Source organism: Cyprinus carpio, chromosome A3 (assembly GCF_018340385.1).
Source record: "Cyprinus carpio isolate SPL01 chromosome A3, ASM1834038v1, whole genome shotgun sequence".
NCBI lineage: Eukaryota > Metazoa > Chordata > Actinopteri > Cypriniformes > Cyprinidae > Cyprinus > Cyprinus carpio.
In genome coordinates, this window is record NC_056574.1 from 31,063,911 (window position 1) to 31,083,828 (window position 19,918).

The following is a 19,918-nucleotide window of genomic DNA, read 5'->3' on the forward strand; positions in this document are numbered from 1 at the left end:
TAGATATAGGCTATAAGATATGAGGAGAGGGGATTTTATAGGGTTAAATTTAAACTCATATTACTAAAAATTAAACTTCAACTACCTGTCATCGATATTCATATAACAGCAGGTGTAGAGCAACCAATCTCCGTCGTTGATATACTCAACCCTTTTCTACTGCCTGTTTCTACCGCAGCAGCAGCATGTGTTCTTCTGCAGAGAAATGCAGCGCGAGGATCAATTTCTCCTCATCAAAACACAATTTTCGTCCATAAAATGGGTGACGTGTTGTGTTTTTGTGTGAACATTTCAGTGTGTAAGTAGTGAATGTAATAAAACCACAAGAACCAGATATATTTGCGCTTTCTTTTTCATGGCCATATATGGAGATTAGATTGGCTGTTGACGCGCAAACCTCATTTTAACCCTTCAGTGCCTGAGTTTTATTCGCTGGTAATCATCATAAAGATAAAGGTGTAATAATTGGTGTACTGTACATATTGCGTTTTAGGGAATGACCTACGATTTGAAATTCACAGCTGTGCGAATATTTGCCTCATATTATAGTCTATAAAACTGAATGCATTATATGTGTTAATGCCTTCAGCTATTAATGCGCTATGTTGGCAGTAAGCGACCTTCTGGCGTTCAACTGAGGAGCCTTTAATAGCACTTCTTCTTTACATGACAGATTTATAGGTGTATTTTGTCTCTATGTGGTTCCTGTCAGCAATGTTAAAGCTTTAAGCTAATAATGTATGCTGCTGGGGGTACACGAGGGTTATTAATTTACCTGTACTGGTGTTAAAGGTGCCTTTAATAGACCAACTCATCTACATGGCATGCTTAGAGGTGTTTAGTCTCTGGTTCCTGAGTATTTTGACGTCCCGTTTAGTTTTTAATTATTATTATGTTTTATAGGCTGTTTATTGAAAATGAAAATGGACCAGAATTGCTTCAAGTAGCCTATATAATGCAGATGTAGAGATGATCACAACCTGTTTCTAACACATTATACAAAGAAAAAAAAACTTTTTGGTATGAAATGCATTACAACTAGCCTAAATGTGATTTTAGATAGATAGATCGATAGATAGATAGATAGATAGATAGATAAATAGATAGATAGAAATAGTCAGATGATAGATAGATAGATAGATAGATAGATAGATAGATAGATAGATAGATAGATAGATAGATAGATAGATAGATAGATAGATAGACAGACAGAGACGTGGTATGAGATTTAAAGCCATAGCAAGCTGTATTCATGCATATTTCCAAGTTCTTAATTACCGCAAGCAAACACCGTTTATACACACACACGTCTGGTTCACTATCCTTGTAGAGACTCTCCATATCCGTAATGGTTTTTATACTGCACAAACTGTATTTTCTATCACCCTATACACCTAAACCTGCCCCTCACAGGAAACTTTCTGCATTTTTACAATCTCAAAAAAAATAATTCTGTTTGCTGTATAAGCTTTTGTACCCATGGAACCCTCACATACACACACACACGGTGACGCGAGTCCCCATGAGTTGGTGTGTATTTAGGTTTAAGTCCCCACCAGTGTAGAACAACCTGTACATGCTCACACACACACACACACACACACACACACACACACACACACTACAGCTTTATATTCTGCATTTGGCACAGCTCTCAACCTCCCCTCCTCGCGCGCTGACGTCACGCGCCTGCCTTGGCTTATTATTGCATGAACTATTTTCTGTAGTAGCAGCACCAGTGAGCTTTTCCAGTGGCCGCCGCTTAACGTGGAGACAAATACGAGGGAGAGAGGGAGAGAGGAGGGGTGAGGGACAAATTAGTCTTGGGCCACAGCGGTGGCACAACGCGAGACGGCAAAGCGTTGCAGCGCAGATCTTATTTTGCTCGTTCGCTTGAAACGGGCGGCGGAGACGGAATGGATCTACCTGCCGTCGGGGAGCATGTGTTCGCGGTGGAGGGCATCGAAAAGAAGCGCATACGGAAGGTAAAACTGCCGCAAACTAGAACGAACGTGCCGTTAATGGTCCGGGGGATGTATTTGTTGTTCCTGTACCCAACGCGTTTTCGTCGTTTTTCAGGGCAGAATCGAGTATCTGGTGAAGTGGCGAGGATGGTCAGCCAAGTAAGTGTTTAATTGGTTTATATGTGTTATTTTTAGGCACATTAACAGTAAATGCTGAGCAATGTTGTTCTTGAACGTCTGGAATCCTACATCGGTTGCGCGCTAGGCTGTTTTTTACGGATTCCATCACAAATTTTACGCGAGTGAATATCATCGTAATGACATTTGACTTTTTGTAATAAAATAAGCTCACATATTTATTTGCTTGCATTATCAATATAGGCTACAAATGTGTTTTGTTCGCGCGGTAATCTGTAAAAAATTCATATTTTAGCGCAACCCGCTGTGAATTTACCATATGGTTTTCTACATTTTCATATTCTCTCGTCAATAATACAGATATAACACATGGGAACCCGAGGAAAACATTCTTGACCCACGCCTTCTTGTGGCTTTCCAAAACAGGTGAGATGGTGGACGAAGAACTGAACTTGTGGTAATGACCAAATATGGTCACGGGAGGCGGGGCCAAGACCCTGCACGGCGTAGCTGAAGATCAATGGTAGCCCCACGGGTCAGGTCTGCCTGCTACAAAGACTCTCTTGATGCTTGCCTTTTATCCCGTTTTGGAAACACCCCATTGTTATTACCAGTGCTAGTCACACTAAATGAATGTGCCATTGTATATTGACGAAATAAAGATTTAATTTTCTTCCTGTCAGTTCTAGGGAAGTGGTTCTCAGACCAGGGGGCCATAACCCTCTGGGGGCCGTTAAACTTTCAAAGGGTCTGGAAGGTGACTTTATATATATTTATAAACTGTAATCACAAAATTAATTGCAAATATTAATTTTAATATACTCGCACTCCTCATTTCAGAAGAAAACTTAATATTGACTAAGGTCAAAAATTTTGAGAACCACTTGTGTAGCATTGAAAATAACTAAATTTTAGAAATCGGATCAGATCATTTCATACTTTCATATATGAAAAATACATCAGTAGCAGTGTTCTCTCTCATGTCTGTGATCTAATCTGCTGTGTCAGTGGTCTTGTGATGTTCCCACACCCCTCTCTGTGTGCACTGTTCTGTTCTGAAGATAAAAGTATAATGAGTATCAAAGCATTCCAGAAACTCAAGGAAGAGAATTGTTAAGTTCAGATAGCAGTTTTCGCAAGATGTTTCTTGAGTTGCACTCACTGGTTTAGCTGCACTAGAAGATTGAGAGTGTCATGTTACCCATTGTGCTCTTGTCTTGTGTTTGTAACCTGCTTGTAATCAAAGGGATCGACTCGACTGTGTTTTGAATGTTGCACTAATGTTGATAAGTACACTCTTAAAATTAAAAGTTCCAAAAGGTTTTTACAGCAGTGCCACAGAAGAACCATTCAGGGTTCCCCAAAGAACATTTCCTTGAAAATTCTTAAATAACCATTTTCTTGGTGTGATGGACATTTTAATGAACTAAAAAACATTTTGTAAAGTGGAAAGCTTCCATGGATGTTAAAAGTTCTTAATGGAACTGTAGATGCTAATAAGGAACCTTTCATTTTAAGAGTAAATGAGGTTCTATTACACATGAATGGGTTAATGAATGGTCCATTAAGCATTTTAACACTGCAGCTTTAGTTGTTCTCAAACTCAACCGTAATGAGAATATCCAGTGTGTTGTGTTGAAAACAGTGAATTTATGTATATATTTGATGTATCGTTTTCAGAGAAAGGCAGGAGCAAATGGTGGGATATCGCAAAAGAGGGCCTAAACCCAAACACCCCCTTGTCCAGGTATTTTGTTATTCCAAATGCAGTTTTTATCTTCAATTCAGTGCATCAGCCTAGGGTAATCTTGTGAAACTTCAATTTCATTATGAATCAATAATTGTATGCCAATGGCTCCTTACTGTCTGCATGCATCTTAATGTACTTGATGATGACAACTGGTATGACTGCTGTAGTTGATTTCAATGTTTTACCTATAAAAAATTCATAAGAATTGCATCTCTAAGCTAAAAACATATTAAGACCTATACTAAAGCCCATCAATGTGCCATAAAATAATCAACAAATGATAATCAACAAATGATGAACCTTGACTTTTGAGAAGTCAATACATACTCTCTCTCTTTGTTCCAGCTTCCTGCGTTTGCTCGTAGATCCAGCATCCTGGGTGGTCTTCAGGACACATCATTGGATGAGGAGAACCAGCCCAAAGTGGAGCCCCTCCAGCTCCACTGCTCTCGGCCACAGCACTACCAGCTGAACAGCAAAAAACACCACCAGTACCAGCCCAGCTGCAGGGAGATCTCCCTCGAACAACATGTGAGCAGGAAAAAGAAGCACTTCTACCAGCTGAACAGCAAGAAACATCATCACTACCAGCCGGACCCCAAGATGTACGACACGCCACTCACAGGAGCCAAAGAGGTCAAGGTTCAAGACCCTTCCAGCAAAGTCTGGAACCTCCCTCCAGCCTTGCAACAGAAGTGGATTCGGAACAAAGACACCGGCTGCCTGAGTAAAATAAAAGATCTGTCCATTGAGCTCAAGAGCCTGCCGGATAATGCTAACAAAGCGGAGCGGGCACTCAAGACGAGCGCCAAAGAGTTTGCACTTCCTAACGGCATCAGCAGCAAGATGAAAATAATCAAGAACAAAAACAAAAACGGACGAATTGTGATTGTAATGAGCAAATACATGGACAAAGGTGTGCATTCATCTAAAGTAAAAAACAAGGATGTTTCTGAAGTGGAAACGCAGCACAATGAGGAATCTACACTGAATAATACGGACAGTCTTTCTGATGGTGAAGCTTCAGAAGGCCGTGAGAATGGCGCTGTTGAGAACACCAACACATTTTCTTCTTCTAGTGAATGCGTTCACGAAAACTCAATCAGAAAGGCTGAACTTCCAAAAGCTATGCCTACAGAGACTGAACAAGCAGTGATGTATATATGCGACCAACCAAACTCCTCTCCCATGGAAGCAGAGAAGGCTCCTCCATCCCACATGGACACCAAACTCAATCACCGCAAGAGGAACCTTTCAGAGCCCAGCGAGGACGTGAGAAACTGTAAGCAGTTCATCAGCTCCAGGAGCATCAGTGCACCGAACACCATGCTTTCATCCCCTCAGAGAGAACCTATAGACCTGCATTACAGAGGCTGCCTTGCCAACAGAGCCTACAGTTATGACTTTAGCGACACCATTCCTGAAGAGCCTATTGACTTGAGCTGTGGTCCAACCAAAACTCTAAAACAGTTTCCCACAGCGGACAAGGTTTCAGGAAGCTCGGCGCAAGTGGAGAAAACAAACAGCCATTTTAAAGCATTTGTGGGTAACGTTATCATCACTGATATCACTACGAACTGCTTAACCGTGACCTTTAAGGAATACGTTCAAGGATAATGACTACAATACGATGGACTGTAATTTGTTCATTTGAACCAGCTCAAAGTTGATTCATGTCAGATGCACTAATCATAGCCATTCCTGATAACATGTGGAGACATAAGCAAACAAAACCTATATATGTAGTTATATATAGGTATATATAGGTATATAGTTGTATATATATAGGTATATATGTATATATAGGGTTTGTTTGTTTAGATGTCTGCTGTATGATTTCTAATGCATAAAACTGAGATGGTTGGCGTTTTGCTGCTGTGGAATTTAAATTTATAATCCCATAAGTGTATAGTGTGTAATATAGTTTACACCTGCTTTTGATTTTTAATGCTACCTGAGGAAATATAGCGGCCTATTGGAGAAAGCACACTGATGGAATTGAAGATTGATGTGGACATTGTATATGAATGTACCTTTAAAAAGTATTTTTTCAGATTGTTTTGCTGATATATTTTACTTGACTGGATGTTGCTGGCCTGTGAGGTCTTCCTGTGTAATACAAGATAAACAACTGGATTGTTTGGTGTTCCCTCTCTGTAAGAAGTTTAAGTTGCACTTTATCCTCTCCTGGATCTCTTTTGTTAATAAATTCAGTTTAAAAACTCAAAAGGCTGTTTAACCTTGCAGAATAATATGTAATAATAATCTGTAACAGAAGTATGACTGTGGTCAGAGATCATCAGAACATGCAAACTGTTACATATGGCCAGAAAGCACATGTAAGATTGATGCTATTGATTTTGTATGTATTGGAATCAATTTACAATCAATGCAATGTAATGTACAGTATGTAATGTACAAATTACACAATTATGCCATTAAGGTTAAGACCATTTATATGCATAATGGCATGTAAACTTTGAATTATCCGTTTTTTCAATGCTTCTTAAATCAATATTAAACTCTGTCAGAAATAAACATGAATGATTTGTTTTATAATGTGTCATTCATATTTTTTTCCCCCATTTTGTCTGATTAACTGCATCCAGAGAAAATATATTTGGCCAGTTTAAATGTTTGCTTTCATATTAGAGGCTCTTATAAATTAGAGCAATTTAGGGTAACACTTTTTAAAATAACATGAACATACAATAAACAATACATTTATTACTGTATTTATTAATCTTTGTTAATGTTAGTTAATGGAAATACAGTCATTCATTGTTAGTTCATGCCAATTCACATTGCATTAACTAATGTTAACCAGCACAACTTTTGATTTGAATAATGCATTAGTAAATGTTGAAATTAACATTTACTAAGATTAATGAATTCTGTAGAATGATTGTTCTTGCTTAGTTCATGTTAACTAAAGTAGTTAACTAACATTAACTAATGGAGCCTCATTCTAAAGTGTTTCCCAGTTTAGCAGTGCTGCCTCCTAGATGCAGTACCATGTTCATAAGCGCCATATCTGTCTTATATTGACCAGAAAACAACCCCATCATCACAACAACATCATCCTGCTGCCCTGGGGTGCATTTCCCAAAACCATAGTTGCTAACCTGTTAGCAACTTAGCTGGTTGGCAATGGGAAATTGCATTGCAACCAACAAAGTTACAAAGCTTACTTAGTTAGCAACTATGGTTTTGGGAAACGCACCCCTGGTTAGGCTCCTATGTATAAACAATGAATGGAAAGTTATTTTTTTTACTATACACAGAGTAGTTGTGTTAAAGCTAAGTGATCTACATGTACAGTAAAATACATGTAGTACGTCATCTTTCTGGGTAAGTCAGCTAAATCCATCTGTCAAGAAGATCTTTAAAAATAACACATTTTCTTATTATTTAAATATAATATTAGCAGGAAAGGTGAGCTGTCCCATTGTGAGATGTAGATGTTGGAATTATTATTCTGCCCCCAAAGTGTGAATTAAATAATATTTAAGATATAATAATGCGTTTGGATAAACGAGATAGGAGGTTCATAAACGTTCTGATTTACTATATTATTATATTATATTCTATTATATATTAGTAGGTTATTTGTGACCTGTTTCCATATATAAACATGAAATGTAAAAAATAAAATCTGCTCAAAGTAACTATTCGAAATAGTTAAATTAAATGAATAAAGAAATGACAATCATATTCCTCCTAACTTCGCTCGCTCTCTGTTTATTTTTATTTATTTTATTTTATTTTATTTTATTTTTTATTTTTTACTTGAATTTAATTTATCAGAAGATACAATTTAAAAAAAAAAATACTGTATGCCAACTGGATTAAAAAAAACACTTCGGGACAAAGGCTAATATTTACATAGAAACATTGCCACCGGTTCGACTGTTTTATTGATGAATCTGAATATTATGACTGTTTAGAATAACGATGGATTATTTGAATTAGCACAGACACTAAAAGAAAAGGCTATTAATTTTGCCTAGCCTGTACGATTCAATTTCAGTGGACACATTTTCGCTCTTTTTGCCTGAATTTCAGAGATGTCTTCTCTTGTCATTATAGCTAATATTTTTCTCGATAAATACGAGCTTGAGAATTAGGAATTCTAATAATAATAAAAATAATAGGCTAATAATAATAATAATAATAATAAGTAACGAGGATGTTTTTCGATTAATTTAAATTCATCGAATCGAAACAAATAACAAAACATGGCGGTAAATAAAATGAGATAATTTCGTTATTATCCGTTGCATCGAATGAATCGGACAAAAATCGAATTAATCTTTCAAACCAAATAAATCAAATAAAAGATTAGTTGCTGTATGCAGATCGCGGATCATTTCCAGTTCAAAGCTGAGGACAATTTAATATTAAAATTCCACATGACGGTAAAATATACTTTCAAATACATTTTTAAACAGAAAAAAACATAGGCTATTGACAGATTCCTTTTTTTTTTTTAATATGACTTGACAGTCAAACGACTGACTTCATTAAAAAAATAATAAACTAGGCTACACAAGAAAGAAATGTGTTTTTTTTTTTGTCCGAAGCGGGTTTTTGTTTTAAAATAGGCTAATTCTCATTTTTTATCAGAATTTCTTATTCTATCTAATATCATATATCTAATTTCGGATATACTGATTTTGAAATCTTTTCATCTTCATCTTTAAAATCTTAAAATCGTTCAAGAATGCTAAGAGCCTTTTGGTTTATGATTTGCACAATATTGCAAAGTTACCTTCCAGTAGGCTAACCCGAATATATGGACACTTAGGCTAACCCAACTAGATTTTTCTTGCCTAAATATAGCCTAGGGAAATTCGGACCGGACGAGTAAAATATCGATACGATAGGCTATCGATATAACTCTGGATTTATCATTTATAAAATTGATTTATTTTATTTCGTTATCTGTATTGAATTTAAAGGTTTTTTTCTGTAATTTGGGATGGCATGTGTGGAGGGGAATATGGAGGCACAGATTGCAGGTTTCCACCGCGTTTAAAATAAATAATGCGCTTGGACGTCTGGATTTCAGTCCTATTAAGTACAAATAAATAAATATATTTATAAAACGCTATTTATCACAATATATAGGGCTAGCCTACTCGCGCAACACCTTCTATAAAGAATGCCGTATGTGTGGACGCACGGGAAAGTGCCGTTAAATTTCCGTAAATATGCGACTAATACGGGACTTATCAAAAAGCCCTGACTGCAGTTATTCTACACTAGTTTATGAAACAAACACTACATATTTGTTTCCCAAACAGCCCTCATAAATGACACTTCTACGTGCCCGCGCGTCCTCTCGTGCGGCTGCGTTTGACTCCTCCTCCTCGACTCCAGCGCCACTCACACAGTACAGCCGTCCTGCGGTGCCATGGCAACAGTTTAGAACGTGATGACGTCTCAGCGGAAAGACTATTATGGGCTATCGAGGATTATTCAGGCAGAGGGCTGAGGGAAAAAAATATAGCTGCGAGGTAGAAGTAAATATGGAGCTCTCAGCCGTCGGGGAGCGGGTCTTCGCCGCCGAATCCATCATTAAACGGCGCATAAGGAGAGTAAGTGCTCATCCCAGCCTGTTCGTCGGGGCTTCGGCACTGTTACAGAGGCGCCTGGTTATTTGTTAATGCCCGCTCGAGTGACATGTTATACGCGATAGGTTAGCCTAGCAGCGTTAGCGTGCTAATTTAAGTCTCCCTGTGCTTTTCCCCGCAGGGACGGATGGAGTATCTGGTCAAATGGAAAGGCTGGTCTCAAAAGTGAGTGGTAATGACACGTTAACGGCAGCTGTTGCCACGGAAGGAGCGGTCTCGTGCTCCCCGAGCTCGCTGAGTGTTAGCGCGGCTGAAGCGGGGACTGTGTAACGGGGCTCCGGTGAACGTTAGCTGACAAGGCCAGTGATGGGAGACTGTCAAGATGCAACGTTCAAAAAGCATTATGAGCTGATTAATGCGGTTTATACTGGGGGGAAACACACGAATAAACAGAATATGTATCCGTTTATATATCTATCAATAAATATTATACATGCACATATAAAATGCACGTGTTAGTAATAAATGTGTAAAAAGGAAACTGTGTAAAAATGATTTTGGACGTTATTGTTTGCGAATAATTGAACATGCAATTATTGGTGCAGATACAGCACCTGGGAACCAGAGGAGAATATTCTGGACGATCGTCTTTTCGCTGCTTTTGAAGAAAGGTAAACGTTTCTTCGTTGCTTCTGTAATCGCAGTAGACAGAGTAAATATTTTTTGCCGTTTTAAAACGGCTTTTCTCAGCCTTATTTTCTTTATTTTTTATTGCAGAGAGCGTGAGAGGGAGATGTATGGGCCAAAAAAGAGAGGACCTAAACCAGAAACTTTTTTAATGAAGGTGAAAGAATTATATATTTCTTAAAACTATAATTTTTTTTAGTTAACTTGCATGCTTTTTTTGGCTTTCTTTTTAGTGCAATGATTTTTACTTCTTCTCTTGCACTTTATCATGTTGCAGTGCTTAAATTTTTAAAATGATCTTTTTTTATAGGCAAAAGCTAAAGCAAAAGGCAAAAACTTTGAGTTCAGACAGGAAATGTCTCGTGATTTACATGTGTCCTTCCCGGTAGCCGAACCGGTTGTGACACCCAGAGCACGTGAGGGACTGCGGACAGTCGTGCCAACGATTTTTCCACCGAGCACCATCAACCGAGGAGAAAGTGTTCGTGTGCGTCCACCAGACCCTGAGAGAGACTCACTGATGCATGGGATGCTGGTACAACGCCCGCTGGATTTTGCCAGCTCACCAAAAAAGCGAGGACCAAAGCCAAAGTTGCGTCCAGGAGGTTCATCCACTGAAGGTGTTAAGAGAAAGGCAGATGAACCGTTATCTTATCGACCTTCCAAAACTGAGAGAGCAGGAGAGACCTCGAGCTGTGATGTCATCCAGTTAACCAAGAAGTTTCAAGCAGAACCCAGCCATGTTCAAAAGCAAATGGGAAGCAGGTCCAGTGATGTAAAATTCACACATGGTGGCACCATCTTAAAAGCTGGGCTTGGTGTTCTGGGACATCGACGGAAGGACAGACCAAGTGGTGCCATAAAGCAATCCAAAATGAAACATCCTCCCAAAAGCAATCTATTTCGATCCACCGATCAAACCAGAGAGCAGTTGTCTCTGAGTTTTGTAGACGAAACCGATCAGTCCTGGTTGCCTTGTTTGAAGAATATGGAGAAAATTATTGTTACTGACGTAACAAGTAACTCTTTGACTGTAACCATAAAAGAGAGTTCAACGGAGAAAGGTTTCTTCAAAGAAAACAGATGATGTGATTTTAGTTTCTGTATGTATGTGTGCGTGTATGAAATATTGTAATCAAATTAGAAACAACCTACATTTCTATATCATTTCTAGTTTATAAATGTAAAGTCTTGCTATCATGCACATAATACAAAACAACAAAAAAAAAATTATATAGTTTATGTTTAGCCTACATTTCCATTCGCATTTTCTATGAAAATGAAGTTTATTTTTCTATTTCCCAGATTTTATGTAACGTGTACCAGTTGGTTCCTTCTTTTGATTGCCTTCTTCAGCTTTATTATGAATGTAGGTATAGATGCTGTTAACACATATAAACGTTTCAACTTAATGCACCTTTTTAAGGGACATGTCGTTAGTCCCTCTTTTATGAACTTACGGTATTTTTCTGGTTAGATTTTGTATATATTTGAAGGTCCAAACAGTAGTCTCTATTAAAGCACACCCTTTAAAAAGACTGAAGGGAAATATGCTGCATATATAATTAAACCCGTTTTAGGCCTAAATATTTAAGGCACAATCATTTAGGGTTTAGAATCGTATTTCGTTATTTTTCGTTTTTCTGTTGAACATATAATTGATGTGGAGGTTAACATTTCAATATAAAGCTGCTTTACGATTCTTTTACCATTCAAAAACGAAAGAAATTGATTGGTGCAAGTCATTTCTAAACTCGCGGAATACTTCAGTGAGCTCGAAGCCTGTTTAAGTGATGAAATTAAACATTTTAATAAAATTAAACGATGTTTAATTCACGGTGTAGAGTAAATAAGAGTTCAGTATTTTTGCAGAGAGGACAATGTGTATCAAATCGAAAATAAAAGTGTAATTTATCTCTGTCTGTAGAATTGATTCAAAACATGTTGCTCACGCATAATAATTAAAAATGAATCATTTTCATTCTTGTACATCGTTTCTATCTGGACTTATTTTTTTTTTATCATTTAATAAAAATAAAAAAAAAATATCCGAAAGCCCTTTAAATCGGGGTTTTCATTACAGACCGAGTGCCTGTAAACAAAGATTAAAATAAATGGTAAACCGAATATAATGTATTAAACAGCATGTCGGCATATTTAGTTCAACTGAGAGCCTTTTACGCTGTTTTAGTACAATTAAAAAATGTAAAAAAAAAAAAATAATAATAATAATAATAATAAAATAAAAGTTGTCAACGGAGGGAAGCTGGTGACTTGTCAAATCCAATCATTCGTAGTAGCTCAGACATTCACTCCGTTTCAAACCTATTTCTAATATATAATTTGTTATGCACATAAAATTACATACTTTTATTATTACATTTATTATTATATTTTATAAATTTTAATATTAAGAATAATACCCCACCGTACAAGTGTCGTATAGCAAACAATAATTTGTAATTTCTGTAGGCTATATTTCTATTTTTAAAAATCTGTAATGAAAGAAATGATTTCTGACTGGTGTTTAATGTCTGTCAACAAACTGCACTATTATTATATCAATATTTTTCAATAATTGCAAAAATACAAACGCTAAAATTGATTTGGTTAGGGTGTGATTTCAAATTGAATGTAATATTTTGTATTTTGTATTTGGCCTATTATAGTGAGCGCTTGTTGAGGAAGTCCAGTCCACCAAAAGCCACAAGATGTCGCCATGAACTTGATTCAGCAGATCCGTATTCCTCTCAATAATCCTTTAATTCCGTCTATCACTGATATAGCCTACTTATTTTTTGCGTTTAAATTAAATGGTCAAAAACACATAGGTCCTATAACTAACAGTCACAGACTGCTCAATGTGTCAAAGGTCCCCGTGTTTGTACTGTAGCCTATATTTTCATTGGTTTAATTTTGGATAATCTCTTTTTTGTGTTTTATAATTCAAATGCAAAATAAACATCTGAGACATTAATGATACAAATAAATGTGAAATTAATTCTAATGTTTTGGGTTTTTGAATGATTTATTTTTTTTTTTTAAGAAAAAACGCTATTTATTTAATCGCAATGAATGTCTTTTAAATCTTACAATATCTTATCTTTTTTTTGGTCACACTGTTTGATTTTTTTGTCATCTTATGCAGTGACTGTCCGACACGATAAATATTTGACACCCATATTATCAGAATTATATTTCGCTATTTAAAAAGTTTACATATGTTCCGTCAATCATAATTTCGAAAGTGTAACATTAAAGTTAAAACATTAAACATTATTTTTTCACTCTGCAACCGTTTAGGTGCGAAACCACAGAGCGCGTACTCGTCTGATGCTGTTTATCTGAGAATAGATAGGAATAAGTCAACATAGACTAGTATTATATTCTTTTTTAAGAGCTAAACTCTAAGCTAATTATCTCTTATGCTTTCTTTAAATTTGTAGTGGACTTAAAGTGTTACCAATAGTCCCCACGTCCACCTCTTTTACTCAGCTGATGACTAACCTCTCTAACCAACCTGTGACAGATATGACAGGGTCATCACCTTTGACATGGTGCTTTTAAAGCTTCCCACAATGAGTTCATATATCACCTGTGTTAAATCCATACATGTTAACAGGCTCAAACACACTTTTGACATGAGTGTATTTAGTAAGTACCTTTTTGAGATTGCCAAATATGTGAAAAAAAAAGAGTCATTTCATTTGTATTGCAGAGTTTATTCTGATTAATTACCAAGAAATGGGTAATGTAAGGGCATAAAAATGTGCATAATGAATGAACATAAAATAATAGAATACTGCAATTGTGTAAATTAAAGTGTGGATATAATGTATTATATTTAGAATTTCCATTCCATTTAAAAATTTCCTAATTTAAAATATACAATTTTAAATAGTATTAATATTCACCAGAGCAACCTTTCCCCATTCAGCTTCACAGCAGGATTTAGGCCTGCAAATGATCTGACATTTTTATTGAACTAAATGAAATGGGCAAATCATCAGAATAAGTTCAATTCTTGTGCACTCAAAAGAAGACAGAGAATTAAGAAAATAAAAACCAGAAGTCTGTTTGAAAGCTGTACTGAATGTTACTTCATCAGTAGACGGGTGTTGTTGTCTCCGAGCAAAATTCTGAAAGGAAAAAATATCTTAATCCAGTCAAATTGAGAACTGTAGAATATGGCTGATTAATGATGATTTCAGCTCTTTCTATGGAACTCTCAATGCTTGACACAAGTCTCACCTGACTAATGCAGCAGCGATAAGGCCACCAGTAATGGGTCCCACCCAGTAAACCCAGTGGTGAGTCCAGTAGTTGGTCAGCACTGCAGGACCCAACGCTCTCGCAGGATTTAAGCACGTACCAGACACATCACCACTGAAACCCACAGAATACATTCATCTCCAGACCACACCATTATGTGTAACATAATCAATGAACTCACCCCACTAGTACATTAATAATTACTGTGCAGCCCACCAAAAATGGCACCAACGGACTTTTGCTCTTGGCATTAACTGCACCCAGTAAAACCACCATGGTAACAAGACACGTCATGGCAATTTCTCCAAATAACGGCTTCCAAACATGGTCATCAGCCTGGAGAACCGTAAATGCCGCACCTTGAGCTTGTGCATATTTCTCATTTGAGGTCATTCCCTGAAAGCGATCAAGAAACACATGTCAAATCCATTGAATTGAATGGTTCGAGGCCACATGTATCTTACTCACGTTGGCCATGACTGCACCAAGTAAACCTCCAGTAAGCTGAGAGATCAGGTACGGCGCCACCATTTTCAACTCCATCCCACCACAGAGGTAGACGGCAATGGTGAATGATGGATTGAAATGTGAACCACTGTGTCAGAAGAAAAACAAACAAACATTGCATTATTCATCAGTAAACCTAAGGTAACTTCTGAGGTATGCTCAGGACTGGGACAAAACCTTTGGAGAAACCAGACTAGACAAGACCACACCAGATCCACCAAGCCACATAACCCTGAAGATCGAGAGTTTTCTAAGGGGGTCAGTGATCCCTGCTGGTGCTGCAGGGGGTCAGTGGATTAATATTATATAAGAGGTGCACAATCCTGACTAATAGATGTATAAGATTATTTCACAGGAAATAGAACTTTATTATTCATTTGATTTATTTACTGTACATCTCATTTAATAATAATTTTAATGTAATTTAATATATATAATTTATAATTAATATATATAATTTATAAATATTAAAATGTAAAATAAAAATTAAATGTTAAATATAATTTCTATATATAATTATATAAATAGTTTTAAACTGTATTCAATTTTATTTATTATATAAAAATACGTTTTAATATAATTTATGTAACTAAAATATATTTTATAAAAATGTATTTTATTATATATATTACATCATAAGCTATATATGTTATTATATAAAATATAATTTGTAATTCCTTTTAATATATATATTTGTACATTTTACACACTCACACACACACACACACACACATATAGCCTATATATATAATTTTTCACCCACACATATTTATATTATATATATTAGTATTATATTACATGCGTTTTGCATGAAAACGGGGTTAAAATGTTTAGTATTTTATTATAAAAAATAAAATAAAATAAAGATTAGTTTTGTTTAAATGTAAATCCTCTTAGTCTAGGCTACATATGTGTTTTGTTCACAAATAAGAAAGCAATAAAAGAAAAATCAAAAATACACTTTTTTCCCCCAACCTTTAATTGCATTTTCAAACTTTTGAAAGGTCACACTCGGTATGCTATTTTTTATAATATTTATTATTTTTGTTCTTTTTTGGCAGCCACATACAGCATGCTATATCCATGAGTAAAAATGCATTTCTCCTGACCTGATCTCTGCCATACATGCGATGAGCACCGCCACCGCGAGCCCGTGAGCCAGCGCGGGCTGTAGTCTGCCGGCGTCCGACACGTTTTCAATGACGGACACACACCCGATGAACACAAAGAAAGCGGTTCCCACCAGCTCGGCTACACACGGCTGGAAGAGCCGCTCAAACAGGTTCGGGTCTCTCACATCATGCTGTCCCATCTTATCCATCAGAGCTTTCTCCATGTTGTGAAGCTCCACTTTGTCTTCAGCCATCCCTTCTGAGGCACGAATGGATCCTCGGTGCGTCCAAATATGTTGTTGGAGGATGCTACTCTACATTTGAACGGGAGTGAATTGCTCATTGACCTCTAAGGGCAATTGATGATTGAAAAGACTAATAATAAACGACCAGTGGTCAATAATACATATTGAAGGAAATTAAAATTTAACAACTAATTTAGACGAGAAACTGAAGAGAAACGACTTAAACAGCAGAAAGTTTAACCTGTGCTGGTTATATAGATTACAAGGAAAACTACAAACACGTAGAAGTTAAATACCTGAATCAGTTGCTTGATAGTGGAAATTATTCTGTTCTTTTATCTGTACAAAAACATTCAGTTATGCTGCTTGACACGGCAACACTTGTATTGGTTATTATTTAATTCATTATCATAATCATAAACGCTCTGATTTGTAGCGCAAATAGGTTCAGCGGTTACTGCACTTTGTTTTTCTTTTTAGTTATTTAGTGAATCGAACATTCCAAAAAAAAAAAAAAGAAAGAAAAAGAAAATCTTGTCCTATACTGTGAAGGCCAAATGTAACTCTTGGCGCTCGGAAATTGAAGATTTTTGGCCACTAGGTGGCAGAAGACAACTTTAATAAAAGTCTAGTACAGCAACAAAGCGAAAAGTAACTCAATAACATATATTAGATTTTTTCTTAAATGTTTAGTGTTCTTCAGTGTCAGTATGAAAGTTTATTAATTAGATTTAAATACAAAAAATGTGGTTTAAATGCGCAAGAATGATCTTGACTTGATAAATGTCAAATTGCTTACAGTTTTTCTTCATCTTTTAAGTATAGTAATATTTTAAAAATGAACACTTGCTGGACAGAAACAACTAAGGTTTGCTTGATTATCCATACAGAAAACATGTTCCAATGTGAGTATCATCAAGCTTTTGAGGAATGTTTATTGTTCATCTCTCAGTCATTGTATTGAATTGCATTATGTTTTGACCCCTAATTATAGCTTTGATCACAACTGAGCTTTTAAATATTATAATATTTGGAGATATACTGTGAAAACTGGCATTTATATGCATTTTTTAACTAATCTAGTCTGTTTTACAAAGATCTAATTGATTTACAATTTACATTACAAACTATCAAAATTTCATCTTACATTTGGCCATAATTATCAACAACTGCAATAAATTCCATAATTTTGCTAATTATTTTTCTTTTCTTTTTTCTTTTGAGTATGAGCTCCATATTCTCCTATATCATATCTATATCCCAAAAAGCATGTATTAAATATACTCAACTCACTTTTAGATTTTGTCTAAAAGTTCAATAATCTGATTATTATTTCACATGTCAGGCTTTATAAAGTTAATTCAAGAGCATTTTATATGGCGGATAATGCTTTTTTTGTATGAGAACTATATTCTCATATATCATACTGTACATATAAAAGCATGTATCAAATATACTCAACTAATTTTTTAGATTTGGTCTGAGAGTTATAAAATAATCAAATGTCAGGCTTTAGGGCTAATTCTGGAGCATTTAATATGGCATATATGTTTCCTCATTTGTATTCAGCATGAGGATTTATTATCAATATTTCCACAAATTTTCTTCTAAATCTTCGTGGAGATGTAAGGACTGCATATTAAATCTTATTCGCTTTCAGCAGCTATTACGCTGAAGATGGCGCTATTACAGAGAAAAAATGAGTAATTTAACTTCATAATACACAATGAATGGATTTAAATAAAGTGGATTTTTATTTAGAATTTTTTTTTTTTTTGCAATAAAAAAACCTACTGTTATCATAAATCTGAGCCTATAACATATATCGAAAGCCATGTGATTATATGAACAAGAGTGTTATTTAATCAGACTATCTCAGTCAAGGTGTCATGTGTCACAAAATAGGGAAGTGAACTGCACTTCCTATTTCCTCAGTGTAACTACTCTCTTCTGACTAAACCAGAAATCGAGAGGATGAGAAACGAAAGGAGCACGTTTGACGCACGGTTCATAAATGAATATGAGCAGTAAATGAGACAGACTCTGCGGTTCGGATCCAGTTGTGCGCGCGCAATGGGAGCGTCGCGCGTGCGGGCGGCAGTCTGATAAAACAGCGACTTCTCAAAGTTTTTTATGTTGGTGGCTGAAGACGATTCAAGATGAAGAAACAGTTCAACCGCATGAAACAGCTCGCCAACCAGACCGTTGGCAGGTTAGTGTGTTACATACTCATTTTTTTTAATGTTTCAATGGTTCGTGTAAAATATGTAGCTACACTAAAGTTGGGAGTGTCGCTGTGTGCGCGCGCGCAGGACTGAATAGTGATAAAACTGAAGTGTACAGAGCAAAAGAAAGCTCTGAGGTGGTCAAAGTTATAAACTACACATGCTATTTGATCAGGGCGCGTTATTCTATTGATGAATCCACTATATATTGTAATGGTAGGCCTATGTGTTTGATATTTGCGTGTAGAAGTGTAAAGAGTCTCCTATATACTGTACTTTACAGAACTCGACTGATAGAATGAGATTGAGACATTTTGGTCTTCTCTTTTTTATATTAATAGGCCTGTCTCTATAAGGATCTGGATCATCAAACATCTATTTGACTGAAATAATAAATACAATATATTAACAGTTTAAAAATGTGAAATTCATATTGGCTGACTGATATATCTGTATAATTCTGTAACAGTTTTTGTTTTGTGACTTGGCAGGTGAATGTAGCTAGTATTCAGTACTGTGACTTTTTAATTTAACAATAATTAGGGATGCATCAATAATGAAAAATTGATCGATATATGGGTCCAAAAAAACATTATTTGTCACTTATTTTTTTCTGAATGTTTTTCTCAATTTCAAATAAATGTTGCATTGTTTAAGTGGCATTACAACATTATAATGCTTTGTATTAATTATGGATAAAAATTAGTTTTAAAATATATAGTTAATGAGAAAGTAGAGGTTATGATCGTTATTATATCATTGCGCTCTTAAAGAATTAAATGTAATCAACAAGTAGTTAACTACTTGCCTTATACTGCAAACAGGAACATTGTTAGTTTTAGTTAATCGCTGCAGATCTCAAGGAACAAACTTGCTCAGAAACAGTAAGAGGAAATTTGAGTTGGCAGAGACATTTTAAAGTGCCTGTCAGTGAATGACGGTCTTGAAGTTGCCTTGCTTTGCATATTTGGTCGTGCGAGGGTGAAAGGGTTAAGTATGGTCACAATATCTTAGATGCTTTTCACAATGAGCTTGTCTTTATTTACATTCACACGTATTCTTCTGTGAGTTAAGCATCTCGGACAGCTGCTAGATTCATCACTCGCTTGTCACAGTCTATCAGAGTGTGTGATGCAGAATGCAGATCTGGGCTAATCCAGAGTCGGCGGTATAGTACTCTCATGGCAGCTTTCCAGGCCAGAGAGACGCCACGTTTTTGGTACATTCAGTTAAGTTACGGCCACAGTTGGTTTTGCCTCTGTTGCAAAAGGAAACACTGTCAGAGATTTTACAATGATGAAATACGTAGGAAATTGCTTGGTCTTCTGTGATGTATAAAGTTGCTGATATTCATTTTAACTTGAGTAACTTTTAATCCTTGATTAAAAATGATAAATGTTGTAGGAGATATCCTGTATCTTTAGTGATGCTGCATACAAGTC

At 36.0% G+C, this 19,918-nt stretch overlaps 4 protein-coding genes across 8 annotated transcripts in view; 3 read left to right on the top strand and 1 right to left on the bottom strand.

Annotated features, from left to right (window-relative positions):
• Window positions 1-1,684: 1,684 nt before the first annotated feature.
• LOC109075587 (E3 SUMO-protein ligase CBX4-like) lies at window positions 1,685-6,408 on the top strand. Of its 3 annotated transcripts, none has more exons than XM_042729847.1 (5): window positions 1,685-1,985; window positions 2,080-2,123; window positions 2,463-2,528; window positions 3,783-3,849; window positions 4,198-6,408. In XM_042729847.1, the coding sequence occupies exons 1-5, from the start codon at window positions 1,917-1,919 to the stop codon at window positions 5,467-5,469; spliced, it is 1,518 nt and encodes a 505-aa protein (XP_042585781.1). In that variant the 5' UTR covers window positions 1,685-1,916; the 3' UTR covers window positions 5,470-6,408. The 3 variants fall into 3 exon arrangements, with proteins under 3 accessions (XP_042585781.1, XP_042585786.1, XP_042585792.1); XM_042729852.1 differs by lacking the exon at window positions 2,463-2,528 and adding an exon at window positions 2,529-2,642; XM_042729858.1 differs by having other exon boundaries at window positions 1,960-1,985; window positions 2,463-2,642.
• A 2,867-nt stretch (window positions 6,409-9,275) lies between these two features.
• Window positions 9,276-13,122, top strand: LOC109075586 (chromobox protein homolog 8-like). The gene is made up of 5 exons (XM_042729869.1): window positions 9,276-9,452; window positions 9,610-9,653; window positions 10,034-10,099; window positions 10,206-10,272; window positions 10,426-13,122. The coding sequence occupies exons 1-5, from the start codon at window positions 9,315-9,317 to the stop codon at window positions 11,200-11,202; spliced, it is 1,092 nt and encodes a 363-aa protein (XP_042585803.1). The 5' UTR covers window positions 9,276-9,314; the 3' UTR covers window positions 11,203-13,122.
• A 681-nt stretch (window positions 13,123-13,803) lies between these two features.
• Window positions 13,804-16,341, bottom strand: aqp8b (aquaporin 8b). The gene is made up of 5 exons (XM_042729875.1): window positions 16,004-16,341; window positions 14,856-14,982; window positions 14,569-14,783; window positions 14,367-14,501; window positions 13,804-14,254 (listed from the first exon to the last, which is right to left on the bottom strand). The coding sequence occupies exons 1-5, from the start codon at window positions 16,258-16,260 to the stop codon at window positions 14,212-14,214; spliced, it is 777 nt and encodes a 258-aa protein (XP_042585809.1). The 5' UTR covers window positions 16,261-16,341; the 3' UTR covers window positions 13,804-14,211.
• Window positions 16,342-18,155: 1,814 nt separating this feature from the next.
• The window catches only part of arhgap17b (Rho GTPase activating protein 17b), a 35,454-nt gene continuing 33,691 nt past the window's right edge, over window positions 18,156-19,918 (top strand). For all 3 annotated transcript variants that reach the window (XM_042729915.1, XM_042729925.1, XM_042729921.1), the window contains exon 1: window positions 18,156-18,463. In XM_042729915.1, coding sequence (XP_042585849.1) covers window positions 18,411-18,463 — 53 coding nt within the window. In that variant the 5' untranslated portion in view covers window positions 18,156-18,410. The remainder of the gene's footprint in view (window positions 18,464-19,918) is intronic.

Coding starts and splice junctions, on each gene's coding strand:
- LOC109075587 (XM_042729847.1), top strand. CDS start 1,917: ATGGATCTACCTGCCGTCGGGGAGCATGTGTTCGCGGTGGAGGGCATC. Junction 1,986..2,079: donor AAAAGAAGCGCATACGGAAG/GTAAAACTGCCG, acceptor GTCGTTTTTCAG/GGCAGAATCGAGTATCTGGT. Junction 2,124..2,462: donor TGGCGAGGATGGTCAGCCAA/GTAAGTGTTTAA, acceptor TCAATAATACAG/ATATAACACATGGGAACCCG.
- LOC109075586 (XM_042729869.1), top strand. CDS start 9,315: ATGGGCTATCGAGGATTATTCAGGCAGAGGGCTGAGGGAAAAAAATAT. Junction 9,453..9,609: donor TTAAACGGCGCATAAGGAGA/GTAAGTGCTCAT, acceptor TTTTCCCCGCAG/GGACGGATGGAGTATCTGGT. Junction 10,273..10,425: donor CAGAAACTTTTTTAATGAAG/GTGAAAGAATTA, acceptor CTTTTTTTATAG/GCAAAAGCTAAAGCAAAAGG.
- aqp8b (XM_042729875.1), bottom strand. CDS start 16,260: ATGGCTGAAGACAAAGTGGAGCTTCACAACATGGAGAAAGCTCTGATG. Junction 14,784..14,855: donor TTGGTGCAGTCATGGCCAAC/GTGAGTAAGATA, acceptor GATCGCTTTCAG/GGAATGACCTCAAATGAGAA. Junction 14,502..14,568: donor ATTATTAATGTACTAGTGGG/GTGAGTTCATTG, acceptor TGTGGGTTTCAG/TGGTGATGTGTCTGGTACGT.